At 43.8% G+C, this 18,741-nt stretch overlaps 1 protein-coding gene across 12 annotated transcripts in view; it reads right to left on the minus strand.

The window, feature by feature from the left end:
• EYA3 (EYA transcriptional coactivator and phosphatase 3) overlaps window positions 1-18,741 on the minus strand; it is a 56,370-nt gene that overhangs the window by 8,925 nt on the left and 28,704 nt on the right. For 6 of the 12 annotated variants that reach the window (XM_035116871.3, XM_035116868.3, XM_035116872.3 and 3 more), the window contains 7 exons: window positions 18,177-18,243; window positions 16,319-16,461; window positions 12,694-12,831; window positions 4,195-4,280; window positions 3,796-3,979; window positions 2,498-2,637; window positions 1,161-1,244 (listed from right to left, as the gene is read on the minus strand). In XM_035116871.3, coding sequence (XP_034972762.2) covers window positions 1,161-1,244; window positions 2,498-2,637; window positions 3,796-3,979; window positions 4,195-4,280; window positions 12,694-12,831; window positions 16,319-16,461; window positions 18,177-18,243 — 842 coding nt within the window. The remainder of the gene's footprint in view (window positions 1-1,160; window positions 1,245-2,497; window positions 2,638-3,795; window positions 3,980-4,194; window positions 4,281-12,693; window positions 12,832-16,318; window positions 16,462-18,176; window positions 18,244-18,741) is intronic. The other 6 variants (XM_088671106.1, XM_088671110.1, XM_035116875.3 and 3 more) reach the window with 1 other exon arrangement.

Below are 18,741 nucleotides of genomic sequence, written 5' to 3' on the forward strand. Positions count from 1 at the left end.
TGCATTAAAGTAAAATGGAATATTTTAGAACATGAAGCTCATTCCACAAGGTGTGACCAGAAAGATCGGTGAATGGTCACAGAAATCAGACAGTGAGAAATATCCGAACATACAATTGGCATCGGAAACCCACAAAATGCTCACAATTGTGTACGGAGATGAAGCTGTAACTCGAAAGACAGCGTTATGAGTGGTTTAAGTGTTTTCATGAAGGGTGGCAAGCCATCGAAGATGACCCTCGGTCTGGCAGACCGTCGACGAGCAGAACGGCGGCAAATGTCAACAGAGTTCATGAGTTATTGATGTGGGATCGGTGTTTGTCCGTCCAAATGATGGCGGAAGAATTGCATATTCCGTGTGAAATCGTTACTGAGGTTACTGAGTTGTCCCACCCTCCATATTCTCCCGACCCGGCCCCACTGAATTTCTTTCTTTTTCCAAAACTGAAATCTGCACTGAAATGGTGCAGATTTTCCAGCATTTCACACGCCCAAGCTGCTGTGACGAGGGAACAGAAAGCAGTATGAAAAGAGGACTTCTCCAGAAGTTTCAAACAGTTCTACAAATGTTGTCAATGGTACATTGTATCAGAGGGGGCCCACTTTGAAGGCCTATAAGGTGTGTATGTTCGAATATATTTCGTTGTCTGATTTCTGTGACCATTCACCAAACTTTTCAGTCACACCTTGTATTCAGAGCTGTCACTCAATGAAAGATACCCTACAGTGCACTCTTATGCATGTCCATGTAAATCCCAGCAAGTTCAATGGGACTTACTCCCAGGTCTATGGGACTGCAGCCATAGGCTTACCTAGGAGTAAGGCCAAGTCTGAAGCAGGGAAACCAAAAAGGAGAGAAAATGAGTGTGGATCTAAGGCATGTAAAAAAACGCTGATTCCCGGACCATCTGCGGGTTGGATTTAGAAGGCGACTGGGCCGGATCTGGCCCCGGGCCTTATTTGCCTACCCATGATCTAAGGGCATCCCATCTCTGTTACAGGGCCAGATAAAAAGTTTCTCATATTTCCTTCTGAGCACTATCCCTGATTCACTGCTACTAGAGTGCACACTTACTAGATTTGCAATTAGTATTTATTAGCTCAGAGCAAAGAGATCAAACAATTCAGAAGTTTTGCAGTAAAAGCAAAAACAGTAGTTACCTTCCCATATTTCTGGGCATATGATCCTGTTAGAAGAGAATGAAATATTATGATGGTCTCATCCAAGTCCCATAGGAACACTCGCTGAAGAAGAAAGGACAAACAGTCGAGGTTAGTTGCTTTTGTTCAACTGCCTAGCCTAGAAAGTCTCCCCACCTCCATTTTAGAAGCTTAAAGAGGACACCATAGATTAAGTGCTTTTGAAAAAGAATCTTAAATGTTGCCAAGGGGCGATCACCCAATGAAGCTCTACAATAGGAGATTCAGCAGAGTCAAAAAGAAGTGCTTCACACAACACATACACTATGGACTTACTTGCCACAAGGTAAAATATTTGCTACCAACTTGGACACCTTTAAAATGGGATTGGACAAATTCATGAAGAATAAGGCTACTAGTCATGGTGGCTATGTATTACATCCAGTTTCGGAGATAGCATGGCTCTGAATCCCAGTTTGTTGGAGAGGGCTATTGTGCTCATGTCCTGCTTGGGGGCAAATGGTCGGCCTTTGAGAGAACAGTATTCGGAACTAGACAGGCCTTTGATCCGAATCAGCAGGGCTTTTCTTATGTCCCTGTGAGGGTTTTGTGTCTTCTGTGCAGGAATGATGATCGATGACACTGCATCATGAATGTATAAATATGTTTATTAAGAGACACTGTCAAGGACTCTGGGGCTTGAAGTCAGAGGCTGAGGCCTACCATAGTAAACCACTGTGAGCTGGGGTGTGACCAAGTTACAAAGCTCTTTTCAGTTGCAGAAGGTAACATGTGTGGGAGAACATCAGCTCCTCTGACTGGCAGGCAGAATGCTGCTTTTCAATTGGCTAAAAAGTAGACGCCTGCCCTCTGCCTTTGCTTGGTCAGCAGAGTACCTTTACTGGGAGGTTTCTTTCATCACCACAGATGACTTCCAAGTCCTTCTAGTGCTACCATTTTGAAGTGGGATGAGTCTATAAGTTACTTACCGCCACTAAGCAGACAAGATAAAACCACACATTTTCTATTGGCAGTAATTTAGTTTTACATACTTCCATTTACATTTGTACAACTTCTATTTTATTTCATTTTAGCCATTTCAATATTTGTTAAGAGTAAGAATCACTTCTTTTTAAAGGGGCAATGTGTGATTTGCCAAGGAATTTCAGCATTCTAAGTTTGTATATGTTGTAGTTTAGTTGTGTCCAACTAACCTATCCTGTCTTACTTTTATATTGCTTTGCAATGGTCTATGGACTAGAAACACAGAAGTTTGAACTGATCTACAATACCAAACACACTGTTAAAGCTAGGGAGGGAAGGAGGGAGGGAATGTGTGATAATAGCTGGACACTAACTTCAAGCTCGTTATCCTGTGGTGAAGAAGCGTCTGCTTTCCTCTTCCCTCTGTTTTTCCCAGTCACGTTTTTCCTGGACTGCTCCTCTACATCTTTACTAGCTGTCGCTCTCAGCAATGATGGACTTGTAGATGGGTCTCCTGGAAAAAAGGGACAGCACAGACTCGTTATTTTATGCCTCAATATACCAACCCTCAATACATTGCATTTCTACAGCAGCTGGTGTAACATAAAGAATAGAACAGTGCAGAGTAATAAACATGGCACCCAAAACAACAAAGGAGGCAGCAGTATAACACACCTGGGAGTGATACATTTGTAGGTGATACGAAACATTTGTAGGTGATACAAAACATCAATGAGTTTTAAAAAGTCACAGTAGGCACCAGACCAGTATCCCAAATGTGAATCTCTCCCCACCCGCCATGTTTCAAATGGTGGAGAAACCAGCTAGAAGAGGGTCTTTGCAGGTGTGGCCTAAGTGTTCAGGCAGGTTGAGGTGAGATAGGTATTCCTTCAAGTATCTGTGTTTCAATCTGTATAGGCCTTTAGCTGTATAGGCCTTTAGATTTAATTCATGCTCTGGGTGCCCCTTTATTAGGGAGCAATCCTATGTGTCTCTGGTACATCTGGATGGCAATTCATTGGCTACTTGATGGAATTCACCGGTGTAAGATGTGCGGACGGCCACTCGCTTGGATGGCTTTAAAAGGGGATTAGACGAATTTGTGGTGGAGAAGGTGACCAATGCCTGCAAGTCACGGTGTCTGTATGCTACCCCCAGAATCAGAGGCTGCATGCTTCTGAATAACTGGTTCCTGGGTTCCGCAAGCAGAATAGTGATTTGCCCTTATGCTCTGCTTATGGGCTTTCCATGGACGCCTGGCTGACCACTGTGTGAAGCAGGAATCTGGATGCACTGCAGGGGGTTGGACTAGATGACCCTTGGGGTCCTTTCCATCTCTACAATTCTATAACTGTATGAAGAATATGTATGCCACCTTGTATACCTTGGGGGAAAGGTGTGATGTGCAAACAATTAAAAGATAAAGTGGAAGTTGAGACCTTCTGGGACTGAGGGTTGGGGCAGAAGGCAATCGGTAGAATAGCAAAAAGATAATTTCCCAGCGATAAAAGCCAAGTGCATTAACCAGACCAAGGTGCACTAAGACACAGCTCATGGTATAGGCGAGTCCTCCACTGTTTCACCCCAATATGCACACACATAAGCATTTCCATACAAGCAGCATGAACACATGGGGCAATCTGAAATCGTTATCCTTTTTCCATCATATTACCAGAGGAATGTCTCTGCGCTGTCTGAGTAGGCACCATGGCATTTGGTTTTTCAGAAGGATACGTGGTTGTTGCTAAGGTGGGACTCTCTGTGCTGCTGTCTGCTGGTGCTACAATTCCAAAGCTTGAACTGGAGTAATATGGCTGGTATTGACTTTGGCCAAGAATTGTATATGTAGGATACTCCTATTCAAAAATAAGAGGGAAAGGGACAACAAAACAAAATAAGTCTTATTGAACGTAGTGGTGTCCTACTTCCAAGTAAACATGGCTTACTATTGCACTGTTAGCATTCAAGCATACAGTCTGAAAAATAACAAAAGCTTTCTATCATTCAAAAATGAAAAGCATGGAGTAAAAAAAGTTTGATGCAGGCTTATTTCTATGGGAGGAAACCATACCTGTTGAGAGATGCTGGCTACTGTTGATGCTGAAATATTGACAGCAGGTGAGGTGGTGGAAACTGAGTTGGCGTTGGTACTTGAAGCTGTAAAAATCAAGCAGATGGCTATGTGTCAATCTGTTGGAAGTGCAAGCAGCAAGCCAAATGGCATTGGAGCAGGGAAACTGCAGTGCTGGCATTCTTAGCGTCAACTGTGCTTTCCTTAATCAAAGGTGGAGTTTGCAAAGACTGAGCAACAATGCTGCCCCACAGACATCCTTTTGCTAAACAGGATGGAAGTGTCCTCAGTTCTGGAAACAAGGCTTTTAGATTCTGCCAGATAGTTGTTGTTGTTGTTTTATTTTTTTAAAAAACCTACATGAAAAAGATTGTTCCTTCCATACATAAAAGCCGGGAAACTATAACTTCAACTGCACATTATTACTAACAACAGACTAAGTTATCTGCATTTACCTTTCAGGAAAACCAGTGTGAAAAATTAACCAACATATTGGTTTCAAGTGGTCCCAAGTGTGAATAACACTGTCTGGATCCAACCTAATCAATCATCATCTTCATCACTATAGAGAACTATGGTTGGATTGGAGCCAAAATAAGGCTACTGAATATGGATAGGATTGGAGCCAAAATAAGGCTACTGAAGAACATGCAAGTGATATCAGCGTGCTCCAGGGAAATCAGAGGTTTACAGAAACACAAGTCTTTATTAAAAAGAAGCAAAACCAGAAACAGCTCAAGGAGGACTGAGAACACTCAATAGTCTCAGAATGCTAAGTGTCAGCTGGAAAAGAAAAAAGGAAAGGCGAATAGATATTTGGAAAAAAATAAATTGAAGCAGATTCCAGAGGATAAAAGGAAGAAATTAAATGCCTTAGTGACGATACAAGAAATTCAAAATGCCATAAAAAGAATGAAACAAGGAAAGTCCCCAGGACCTGATGGGCTTTCAGCTAAATATTATAAGACTTTGAGTGGACAACTAACGCCGGTACTGGTAGAAGTGATGAATAGTATTTTAAAAGGAGGGAAGATTCCAAATACGTGGAAAGAGGCATATATAACATTAATTCCGAAGCAGGATACAGATGGCCTAGATGTCAAGAACTACAGACCAATATCGTTGTTGAATAATGACTATAAGCTTTTTGCTGATATTCTAGCAAACAGAGTTAAAGGGATTTTGAACGAGATAATCCATAAAGATCAAGCAGGATTCCTTCCTGGTCGACAGTTGAAAGACAATGTGAGACATATTATTGATATAATAGACTACCTGGAGACCAGGATCGATAAGCCTGCGGTGCTGATGTTTATTGATGCAGAAAAAGCTTTTGATAATATTTCTTGGCAGTTTATGAAGAAGACTTTGGAATTGATGAGAGTGGGGGGTCTTTTTATGAATGGAATTGATGCAATATATTCAGAACAAAAAGCAAGACTGATTGTAAATAATGTGTTAACAGATTATTTTGATATAACAAAAGGTACCAGGCAAGGCTGTCCACTCTCACCGTTATTATTCATTACGGTCCTGGAGGTACTTTTAATTAGATTGAGAGAAAGATCAGAAATTAGAGGTGTAAAAGTAGGTGCAAAAGAATTTAAATTGAAAGCCTTTGCGGATGATCTGGTTTTGACATTAGAAAATCCAGAGGAATCTGTTGCAGATGTGTTAAGCGAAATAGAGGAATTTGCACGTTTGGCAGGTTTTAAACTGAATAGAGTGAAAACGAAAATGGTGGTTAAAAATATGCAGAAGGAGAATAAAGAAGAATTACAGAGAAAATGTGGACTGATGATAGTAAAGAAAGTTAAATATTTAGGAATATGGTTGACAGCAAAAAATATAAATTTATTTAATGATAATTACGAACCTATGTGGAAAGAAGGATCTGGAGACTTGGAACAGATTGAAGTTGTCATTTTATGGAAGAATCGCAATGATTAAAATGATGTTATTCTTATTTCAGACAATTCCAATAATTAAGGGGACAGGACAATTCAGAGAGTAGCAGAGAGTAATTTCAAGATTCATCTGGCAAGGGAAGAAACCCAGGATCAAGTTTAAACTTCTAGTGGATAAAAAAGAAAGAGGTGGATTCTCTGTGCCAGATTTAAGACTATACTATGAAGCGTCCTGTCTCTGTTGGTTAAAAGAATGGATAACATTGGAAAATACTGATCTTTTAGATTTAGAAGGTTATGACAACAGATTCGGTTGGCATGCTTATCTCTGGTATGAGAAAGTTAGAGCACATAGAAGTTTCACAAATCATGTATTTAAAAGAGCATTATATGAAGTGTGGGAAAGAAATAAAGCGCTGTTGGAAAGAAAAACCCCATGGTGGATCTCGCCAGTGGAGGTTCTAACTGTTAAAAAATTAAATATGGAAGGGAGGAGAATCACATATGAAGATATTTTGATGAAATCAGATAAAGGATGGAAATTGAAAACATATGATGAAATCAGAGAAGGGTTAACAGGTTGGTTGCAATATCACCAAGTTAATTACGGTATGTTTTGTTGAAAGATAAAAAAGTAGGATTTGAAGACAAATGGTCCAAATTCCAGACAGAATTGATGGGAGGCAGAGTGAAATTGCTGTCAAAAATGTATAATCTTTTGTTAGAATGGTATACTAAAGACAAAATGACTAAAGAAGTGATGATAAAATGGGCAAAAGATTTTGGGCACAATATTGAGTATGACACGTGGTTGAAATTATGGAATGAAACAATGAAATTTACCGCATGTACCGCCCTGAAAGAAAATGTTATGAAAATGATGTATAGATGGTATTTAACACCAGTAAAATTATCCAAGATGTATAGGATAAGTAGTAGAGTATGCTGGAAATGTAAAAAGAAAGATGGACAATTTTATCATATGTGGTGGTCATGTGAGATAGTGAAAAGATTTTGGGAAAACTTATATAACGAGTTGAAAAAAATGTTTAAATATACTTTCACCAAAAAACCCGAGACATTTTTGTTGGGAGTAATGGGAGACGAGATTGCTAAGGGGGATCAGAGACTTTTTATGTATGCCACAACCGTGGCGAGAACTTTATTATCCCAAAAATGGAAAACACAAGAGGTTCCAACTATTGAGGAGTGGCAGACAAAAATGATTATGTTGAACTGGCAAAGTTGACCTGTGCGATCCGAAATCAGGGAGAGACAAAGTTCCAGAGAGAGTGGTGTAAATTTATTGACTATATGGAGAAAAACTGTACAATTATAAAGACACTTGCAGGACTAAAATAAATCCTACGAATTGAGAGCGAAGTTATAAGGAACTGTGAGATAAGTCTAAAACAACAAAGCCATGTGAAGGGAGGGAGGGAGGTCTCAGCTCGTAAGAGTAAAAAAGAGATGAGATGAAAAGGTTATGATGAGGATAATTGGTTTAATTGTTGTGTGTTTGTGTATGATGTTTTGTTTTGTTTTTGTAATGTGTAATTGGAAAATGAATAAAAAATTATTTTAAAAGAAAAAGGAAAAAGGAAAGGCAAGGGGAGTGGAAAGAAGTATCATAGAGCAGCTTCCTGGCTAGAAATAATAATAATAATAATAATAATAATAATAATAATAATAATTTGTTGATCTTCTTAAAAACTAACGCAAACACATAATTAGGCATGGTAAAGCCGACTGAAATCAAGGGGTTTACGCATGCCTCACTCTATGCCATATTTAAGCCTGGGTGCTGTGCAAATTCTCTTTGCAAGAGAATTTCCATATTAAACAAACTGGCCATGAGCTGAATGTGAGAGGGGGCTCTGTTACATGCCACAGCTGAACAGCAGCCATGACCTCCCTGCCAACTGGAGGCCCCTCCAACAGAACTGGAGGCCCCTCGACTGTCTTCGAGTCCAGTATTGGACCAATTCGATCAGATACTCCCTGCCAATGTAGACAGATTCCTCCGAGCTGGAAGGCCCACCACCTGCCCCCTTGACCCGTGCCCATCTTGGCTGATTAGAGCGTGTCCAGATGAGGTACGGGCCCCCCTGGGTGAGATCATCAACTTGTCCCTTGGCACAGGGACTTTCTTTTAGATTTGTCAGCAGCCTTCGATATGGTCGATCACGAACTTTTAGACCACCGCCTTGCCGACGTGGGGATTCAGGGCACAGTCCTGCAAGGCGCAATCCTTTCCCCGATGCTTTTTAATATCTTTATGCGCACCCTTGCCCAGATTGTCCGGAGTTTGGGGCTGGGTTGTCATCAATATGCTGATGACACCCAGATCTATCTGTTGATGGATGGCCTTGGCCCCAGACACACTGACCAGGTGCTTGGAAGTCGTGGCTGGATGACTATGTGGGAGCCGACTGAAGCTAAATCCTTCGAAGACAGAGGTCCTCTGGCTGGGTCGAGACAACTTGGGGCTGGGGGGCCAACTCCCATCTCTTACAGGGGCTCAATTAGTGCCAGCGCCTTCTGTCAAGAGCTTGGGTGTAACCTTCGACGCCTCCCTTTCCATGGAGGCACAGGTTGCATCCACAGCAAAGGTGGCATTTTTCCATCTCCGCCGTATCAAGCAGTTGGTCCCTTACCTCTCTCGCCCTGATCTGGCCACAGTGATCCATGCAACGGTCACCTCCAGGCTTCATTATTGTAACTCGCTTTACGCGGGGCTGCCCTTGAAGCTGACCCAGAAACTCCAGCGGGTGCAGAATGCCGCGGTAAGGCTCCTAACGGGGTCGCGGCTACGGGATCACATTCATCCAGTGCTTTACCAGCTGCACTGGCTCACGGTGGAGTACAGGATCAGGTTTAAGGTGCTGGTTTTGACCTTTAAAGCCCTATGCGGCTTGGGACCCTCGTATCTACGGGACTGCCTCTCCTGGTATGCCCCGCGGAGGACCTTAAGGTCCACAAACAACAATATTCTGGAGATCCCAAGCCATAAGGTGGCTAGATTGGCCTCTACTAGGGCCAGGGATTTTTCAGTATTGGCCCCAACTTGGTAGAACGCTCTTTCACAGGAGACCAGGGCCCTGCGGGATTTGTCATCTTTCAGCAGGGCCTGCAACACAGAGCTGTTCCGCCTGGCCTTTGGGTTGGACTTAGTCTGACCCCTGCGTTTTTCCTCCCTCATGGCTTGAATTTGACTACTCAAAATGAGGCTGCATTTTAAATTTTAATACTGTATTTTAATCTGTATTTTAATTAATTGCTTTTTATGTTTTACTGTAATTTTATTGGTGTGAGCCGCCCTGAGCCCGGTTCCGACTGGGGAGGGCGGGGTATAAATAAAAATTTATTATTATTATTATTAATATAGAGATGCTCTTAATGGAGTTGAAGCAAACAATTTAATCCCCCAGAGTGAATGACCTACTTCATCAAAGGCAATAGAAAATTACTTAATTTGAGGAAATCAGCTACATTAGCATTTGAAATCCTTCTGGGAGCTCCTTCCAGATTGTGTGCCTCTTGCTTTATAGTAGACTGTTTGTCTGATAAGCAGAAAGCTCTCAAAGCTAGTCCCCCCCCCCCCAGTGATGCTGTATTGCAGCTTACAATTCTTAATGCAACTGACAAAAAGAAAAGAAAAAGAAAGGTGCACTTAGGGATGACAGCATGCTGTTGTTTTCAGTCCAGATCTACCAGCTGCTTGGCTGTGGCTCTCCTCATCTTGCTTATGTGATATTGTTTTTGATCAATAAGCCTGCTATGCGTCACAAGGACATAAGATCTGGATGAAAAACACCAAATCTATCCCAGCAGTCTGCATTTCCATCTTATGGGCAAGCGGTTTGGTCTGCATTTCTTCCAAGGTCTGCTCAGTGATACCAAAAGTGAGTTTTTGAAATTCATGTACCCATAGTACACACAATGTGCCAGAGTCGAGGTTTGGTTTCTTGTTTTGGAGACAGCTGCATACTGGTAACCAGAACATTAAGATCACACTCTTCACTGCTGGGTTTTTTTTAATGAACCCCAAACCCTGTGAAATATGAGGATTCACACAAGGCCAGCTGGGTGAATACTAGATGTTTTCGAGCACAAAACAGAAGTTATTATACCTACTTGAATGTGCTATAAAATTAAGCGTTACTTCAAAATCAAATGTAGAGAGGCAGTATGATTCTGTTCATTTATATAAAATCTGGTTAGGGTCAAACTATATTTTACATTAGTTTAAATGCAGGCTTTTTGCACGCAAATGGCCAGTGTGAGGGGCCCAGTCCAAACAGGTGGGGGGGGGGAGCCTTGTGCCTGCAATTTACAGTGGAAAGAAAAACTCCCATTTACTAGAATGGGAGCACTTTTTCTTATACAAACTGCAGTGTGGGACCTGCTCCTCCCACCCCCACCCCTCCAAATCCAGTTCAGGAATATATAAAGGCAAAGAGTTAAAAAAATAAATTTCTTTCCCACTCCATGCTAGGGTGCTGACCTGGATCAGGGCCCCCACAGTGTGTGTGTGTGGGGGGGGGGGGGAATACCCTATACTTAAAAGAACAGAGATGTAACTAACATTAACATGTTCATTGGCTCCTAGCTTTAGTAGCTTGAGACCAGCAGCCCTCTTCCAGCTGAAGAGGAAGGAGGTGGCCAATTTGTATTCTAATTCAGGCACCCCCAAACTTGGCTCTCCAGATGTTTTGGGGCTACAACTCCCATCATCCCTAGCTAACAGGACCAGTGTTTAGGGATGATGGGAATTGTAGTGCCAAAACATCTGGAGGGCCAAGTTTGGGGGTGCCTGTTCTAATTGAACTGTTTGGAGTGCAACAAACCATGATTCCCAGTCTGAATAATAATACTAAGCCAGGGATAATTGTTTATTTCCCCTAAACATTTGCAGGGAGGAGCAAAGCAAACCCAAATTGATGAGTTCATGGTAATACGGAATATTGTGACATGCGAACAAGGTCAGTATTGGGGTGGAGCATAAACCATCACATGCAAATGTGGATGGGAACAGGTCACTTGCTGCATGTGTAACAGTTAAAACAGTTGTGTTTAGCAGCTCTAACAACATGGGGAGCTAATCATCTGTAAGTGAAATGAGCGTTAACCATATTCCCACCACAATCTGAGCAGGGGTGTAGCAAGGGGGTGCAATGGGAGCGGGCTGCCCTGGGTGCCGCCCTGGAGGGGGGTGACACTCGGGGTGCTGCTCGCGCAGCAGCCTATACAGCCGCCATGCACAAGCAGCAGCCCGTAAGGCCACTGCGCACGCGTGGGATGCCGCACATGCACAGTCCGTACGGGATGCCACTGGTGCATGGCAGCTGTAGTAGGCTGCAGCATGAGAGCCGCAGCCTGTAAGGCTATGGGGTGCCGCCACGTACCAGCGGCAACCCGTACGGACTGCGCATGTGTGGCATCCCACGCGTGCGCAGTCCGTACGGGCTGCCAAATATGCACGCAGTGGCCTTACATACGGTGGACGGAGGCACCCTGTACAGACTGCGCATGTGCGGCACCCCGTACGGAGTGTGCACGTGTGGGGTGCCGCACAGGCGCTGCACCGGGTACCGCCTGGGCTTGGTACGCCACTGAATCTGAGGAAGCAGCAAGTGGCTTAACTTGAGTCAGCCAAATACAGCATGAATGGGCTTTGGGCCCAGATACTCTCTGTTCTTCCCCCTTCCTTTGTGCACTCTGAGTCCCTGGCTTGCTTCCTGATTCACAACAATCAGAATTTGTTGTTACATCCAAACTGGCTAAGCTAAATGCCAACATAAAACAGATGGCCTGCAAACCATGGTTGGAACAGAGTTTCCAATTCTAGCTGAGAGGTAAATCGTGCTTTGCAGCAGTACTGGTAGCTACAGTTTGTTTAATTCAGAGGCAACAAGATACTATGGTTACTGCAAATCAGGCCATGAAGGAGGGAACTGGAGTGCATATGCAGCCATTGGCCACAAAATAAGCAGCTTGTAGGAGATTCTTCCCTGTCAAAAAGTACTCTTAACTGCCAGTTGACCAGGACTGCAGCAGTGTGGGGAGAAAGGACACGTTGATCTCTCTCACTAGCTAGAACAAGAGCTGTTGAATAGCCATTTTCTTTCTTAATTGTTGCAATCTGCCACAGAGACCATTTGATCAACAGGCGGGGTACAAATCTTTAAAATAAAGAAAGTAATAGTTGGTAGCTCTTAACAGCTAGGCCCCTATGCATTTTGATAGCTTAAGCCCAGTGATATTGGAAAACGAACACAGACATGCTGAACAGTGGCATGCATTTGATTTCTGTAACCCATTCCTCCCTTTCCCGAGCAGTCACCCTCCTGCGTCTGTGAGAGTTTCAGAAGCACGGCACAGTGAAATTCTCCTGTTACAGACAGCAGATCTTGGCAAATCAGTGAAAAAGGAAGGCTAATGGCAAGGTGGGAGGGATGGAGGGAACCATGACTCACAAAGCACAGAGAAGCATGCACAAAACAAAGACAAAACGTGCTGGCCTCTTCGCGGTTTCTAAACCGGGTTACAGGGAAGAGGTACGTAGATAAAAAACCATGCTGACCTTTACCTTGAATAGGATAAGAATAATGTGCTGGGCTGGATTGGCTTGTGGTTAACCCTGTAGTGCAGGTAAGAACACTGTGCTGACTTGGAGATGGAGTCTGAATTAAACCACTCTCAGGTTTCATACCTGGCCACAGTGCACCTGAATCAGATAAATTGCACCAGTTACAAACAAAATTGGTGGTGGTCAAGCCAGGCTTCCCACCGAGATCCTTTTTGCCTCCGAGTACAAGTGACAAAACCCATCACCTAAATATGGAAGGTGGTTAATGTGCAAATTTTGAGGCACAAGCCTAGAGAAAACAGCAAAGAGGAAGAAGATGGGGAGAAAAGCTAGCCAAAATTAAAAGAGGGAGAAGAGGTGTGGTAAGGTTAATTTCCAAGCCTTTGCAGGGGGAGAAATGTCCTGGCGTTTCTAATGAAACTCTTACTGGACTGATGTTAAGGAGCTGATCATCACCCTTTCAATTCCTGCACAGCACTACAGGGAGCTGGTTGTGTGGAGGATAATGTTACCAGCATTTGTTTCCGTTCTGAACTGTTTCTCTGGCACACTATTCACAGGAATATTCCACTGACACGTTCAATGATAATTACTGCATGATGCATTTAAGATCAATTACCAAGAATATACATGAGAGATAACACAAGAGAACAGCACACACACTTGATGAAATCAATTTGAAAAAAGGTATTTATTTTGCTCAAACTATCCTCTTGTCACGTACAAGAGCAGCTAGACCCGACTCTCTGCTACTGTGCTCATCTATAATCTTTTATCTATTGTCAACTACGTTTAAAATGACCCAGATCCGAGGTAACTATTCATTTGTCAGACCTTATCAGGTGTGTTGGGTAGAGAGGGAGACCACAGATCACTTTGTGCTTTGCACAGAGAAGATCCCAGGTATATTCCCTGGCATTAAACAGATCAAGTAGCAGTTAATGGGAAAGATCCTTCTCTGGAGAGATCCTGGAGAGCCACTGGCCATAATCACATGTGGCAATAAGCCAGATAACAATGACCAACATCCCAGGGAATCTGCGATGATTTCTGAGGCCTAATTTACAAAGCTGGTAAAAGGCACTCCTAGCTACCAGACACCTCCAGTGACAGAGCTTGATCTAAAAGTACCCCCAGACTATGTACCTGCCCTTGAGGATTCAAACTGAGCTTATTAGTCCCGATCAAGCCCAACACTGCATCCAGACACTGGTCCATGGCTTTCATAACCACTCCTGATGTTACAGAGAAATAGAGTTGGCTACCATCAACATACTGATGACACCTCACTCCTAATGACCGCTCCCAACATCTTAATATAGATTTAAAATAGCACCAGAGATACCATAATGTCCCGCAGCATCCCATAGCTCAAGGGCTAGGGGCCCAAGAAACACTCATCCAATACTGACTTCTGGAAAGAAGGTTAGAACTGCAGAACAGTGCCCCAATACCCAAGGTTGATGATATCAAAAGCTGATGAGAGATTGGGCTGAAACAGCAGGGACACTTCTCATCTTTTCCTGATAAAGGTCATCCATCCTGATTCACTCCTAAAGCCAGATCTGAACCCAGACTAGAAGGGGTTTAGATAATTCATAACCTCCAAGAATGCCTGAATTCTATTGTCATTTCTTTCTGTCTCAGAGTGTGCCTCTGAGGGTGTGGTCAAACTGCTGTGTTAGCACCAAAGGCTGCAAGCCTGCGCAGTGTCTATGGAAGTCTTGGGCACTAGACGACAAGACCCCCTCTTGGCCTCACTGAGGTAGTCCCAAGGATAGCAGCTTGGCTGCAGGAGTTGCCAGAAGAAGGCATACAAGGAGGCATCCAACTGCCTTAGGGACTCTACTCTGGATTTGTGCAGAGTTTACTCCTTGGCCTTTTCTTCTCTTGAATATATACCGCAAGGCAGCATAAGTTTAGGATCAGAGTTTTCCTTCTCCTAGATGGGCTACCTTCCTAGGTTGATAAGCCCTATCTGTGTTACTTTCTTGAGTACTGTGCCCCAAAAGAGGGTATTTAAGACTAAGCGGTAGTTGTTAAATAATCGGTTGGTTTTTTCCAAGAGAGGCTGCACCGCTTCCTCCTTAAAGGCAGCAGGCATCACCTCTTTATGCAAAGATCAATTTGTCACACTCTGGACCCATCCAGTTACAGTATGCCCCTTCACGCTGGCTAGCTTTAATCAGCCATGAAGGTTTGAGAGAGAATGTGGCTGGGCATAAACTTGCATGTCACTGGGTTGCAAAAACTGAAAATGATCCCGCAAAACAAGGCTTGATGGAACATTAGAAACCTGACTTGGAGCTGTGACAACCATGGCATCAAACTAACTATGGAGATGGATGACTTTGACCTCAAAGTGCTCATCACAGTGGGTCTCCCAAGGGTTCTGGGCTCTGCCTAAAGTTATAAATGTCAACAGCCAATGGGCCACTCTGAAGAGCTCCACTGGATGCTTACTTGAGGAGAAGATGAAGGCAGCAAAGTACGCTTTTACACCTTTGCTGCTTTCACCACAACCCACACTCCAGATGTCATCTGGCTTGTTTCTTAACAAGCAGCTCTCCAGTATACCAGGAGGCCAGTATACCAGGAGGCCAAACGCATTCTGCAGCACCAGAGACTCAGGAGCAATCATATCAATGCCATTCCACATCTTGCCATTCCAATGGAAAGCGAGAGCCTGGGAAGTATCACCAGCATCGAGAAAGGAGTATCAAGAACTCCATCAGAATCCAGAAGTATCCGGGATTGGGCCATCTTAATTGGTTCTCCACTCCTGTGGGGGGAAACTGGTACCATTAGCCCAAACTTCATCAAAAAGTGTCACAGAACCAGCTACCCACCTTATTTCCAGGCCACGAAACCTGCCACCAAGGGCAAAACCCAAACTGAGGGTGTACCCTTCACTATGTACTAGGTCGAAGACATCTTGAGACAGCTCCGTGGCTGACATTGAGGTCATGAAGTCTTGAGCCAGACCACTGAGAACAGCTTCAGCATGGATGTTGCAGTTACGCAGGACAATACTCCCAGGTTTCTCTAAAACCATGCCAGAGACCTCCTATATCAGTTTGGTAAAGAAGGCTGCTGGACAGCAGGTTGGGTGGTACTATCACAACAGTAACAGTACAGATAGTGCCCAGGTGAATTTCACCAAAGAAATTTTAAAAACTGCCATCAAATTACTGGAAAAGTTTCTGTGAGCAGCTTGGTAATCCATTATGATAAAGAGTGAGTACACTAGGGTTAACACACCCACACCCAAAATTAAGAATGCCAGATAGCTTTAGAAAATGCATGATGCTTTCACATTCAATAATTCAGGCAATGAAGCAAGTACAGTTTCTTATGTAAGACTCGTGTGTCAGCCATTCCAGAAACATGTGTGGCTTCTTGCATTATATATGTAAGAAGAGTTGCTGTTGCACTCAGGTCCTGCTTGTGAGTTTACCCTGGCATCTCGTTGGACATGGTGAGGAGGAGGAGGAGGAGGAGGCTGGACTAGATGGGCCTTTGGCCTGATCCACAGCAGGGCTCCTCTTAGGTTCTTATGAAGGAAAATAGTAATTTACATACAAAGTTTTACAAAACACCTTTTACTGTAAGAACTCTGGCTTACCAAAAGGAGGTAGTCCATAGGCTTGGGTTGTCTGAGGATAAACAGCATATGTCTGCGACTGCTGCAGTGCTTGGTACTGAGTCTGACCAGAATAAGAGGCCATCGTTTCCGATACAGGTACAGAAAGAATATGTGCATATGGCCTGGTTTAAAAAAAAAGAAAAATGTTGCCATTAAGGGATGTTAATAAGTAACTAGGCAATAGGGTTAGGTAAGGAAGGGAGTGAAGAGTTTCCCACTCCCAAGCTCAATCTGTCTATACTCCCTATAGTAGTATTACAGCAGAACGAGAGAGTCTGCTTGGGGTACATGGAATTGCCTCCCCTTCCTGGCTTCCTCCTGATAGCACAAGGCTGCCACAGGCTGCACACTTGCTCCTTTGGGGAGAGAGAGGAAACTGTTCCTCGTTTCAAAGCAACCTCGTCACAGCCAGGGAACTCAGGAGACAATGCTCATCTCTTATGACAGGCACGTCCAACACTGAGGAGGTTGTGATCTGTAATTCAGTACCAAAAACTGGCAGTGATCTACCACCCTCCAAAGTCATTAAACAAACAAACAAACAAATCTTTATTTCACAGTCAGAGCGTGCAGGGCTCTTCTCCCCCCCCCCCCAAAAGCAGCCCATTCTCTGAGATGACAGTCAGAGCACGCAGGGTCTCTCTCTCTCTCTCTCTCTCTCTCTCTCTCTCTCTCTCTCTCTCTCACACACACACACACACACACACACACACACACACACACACCATCCTCACTCACTCCACCTCCAGCTTTCCCTAACTGTTGCGTTAAAATGCAGCTGATGTCGTGTCAGCATCCCCAAGCCCTTACTCCACCTCTCTTTCCACTACTGTTGTGCGTTAAAGCCTTTCCCTCGCTCAAACTCATGGAGCGCTAAGGGGGCTTTCCCCATGTTTTGTTCTTTGCCTCCCTCGCTGTTTGTGGAGGGGGGCGGCTCCTTTCTTATTTATTTATTTGCTTTTGAACTAGCGGGTGAGCAGGCAAGGAGCTCTTTGTTCCCTGCCTCCCCCCATCCAGTTTGTCAAACATGCAGGCAATGCAGAGGGGGCAGCAAGGAAGGAAGGAAGGCAAGCCAGCTTTGGAAGGAGACTCAGCTGGAGGAGGAGGAACTCAGTCTTACATGAGACTGGCAGCAGCGGCTGCTGCTGCGTCTGGCTGCAGAGAAAGGCTTTCCTTTCTCAGCCTGCAATCAACAAAAATCAGTCTGCAGTCCCTGAGTTGATCACGATCAACGTCTTGGGCATGGGGGTCTTATGAGATTCATGGTCTCCTGTCTATTGCTCAAGTTGAGGCTTCTGGGGTGTATACACCCTCTAAAAGACAGGAGCATGTGGTCTCCAGAGTGCTACGTGCACTTCTGTCACACAGAAGGTGTACACAACAGGCAATGGAGGAAAATATATTTCTAGGTGCAATGCGTTCGCCCTCACAATTTAACAAGTATTTCTGACAGGGGAAGAAGGACTGTATGGTGTGCATTTTTTAAGGTAAACTCTTCCAAGGAGGGGGGAAAGGGCAGGGCAGGCCCATGGCTGACTGCTCCCCATTCCCCATGTGAGCACACAATCCTTTTCATTGCAAGGAGATGGTCTCTCCTGCCATTTAAAGTATTCTTTAGCTATGGGCAAAGTTGCTACTGATCTGAGACTGAACGCTGTGTTGTCAACGTAAAGTGTCTTAAGACAAAAACTGGGCCCACATCCCTTCACCTAGTAGTAGTATGTTGTGAAAACTGGGCCCACATTCCTTCACCTAGTAGTAGTATGTTGTGAAAGTGGAACCCTATTGAACACTATGGAGAAACAAACCATTAGTTGAGCCGAACTATTCAACTTACTTTGCAGAATACATCTGTGAGGTATATTCATTTGATGACCTTGAGATGTAATCAGTGCATGGCATAACTGGAAAATATATAGAGATCAATAAGTACATGTAAATTATTTAAGAGAACAATCATTTTGAACATAGCAGCGCAAACATCACAAAGTTGTAATGTTCATCGTTGTATTTAGAAGACATATGCATTCCAGTATAAGCGGGAGTTTTCACCCTCCTCTCTCATGAGGGAATAAGGAGACGAGGGGAGCAGTGCTAGAGCCTTGCTGTGACTCATTCACAATCTTCTAATGGCTTAGAAGGCATCTGGGTCCACCAGATGCTGTTGGACTCAACTCCCCTCAGACCCAGTCAGCATGGCTAATGGTCAGAGATGATGGGGCTTGTAGTCGAGCAACAGATACATGGCGAAAGGGTCTCCACTCCTGGGTTAAATGATTCTCTGAACTAGGCCAATATGGGAGAATTATTAAGCCAGAGAAGCATTACATAGAAAAGAAGGAATCACAGCAAGAGCTAATTCTAGCTGTGAAAATGTGTGTAGCAGCTCACTAAAATGAGCT

The sequence above is a fragment of the Zootoca vivipara genome, chromosome 6 (assembly GCF_965207765.1).
Source record: "Zootoca vivipara chromosome 6, rZooViv2.hap1.1, whole genome shotgun sequence".
In the NCBI taxonomy this organism is placed as follows: Eukaryota; Metazoa; Chordata; class Lepidosauria; order Squamata; family Lacertidae; genus Zootoca; species Zootoca vivipara.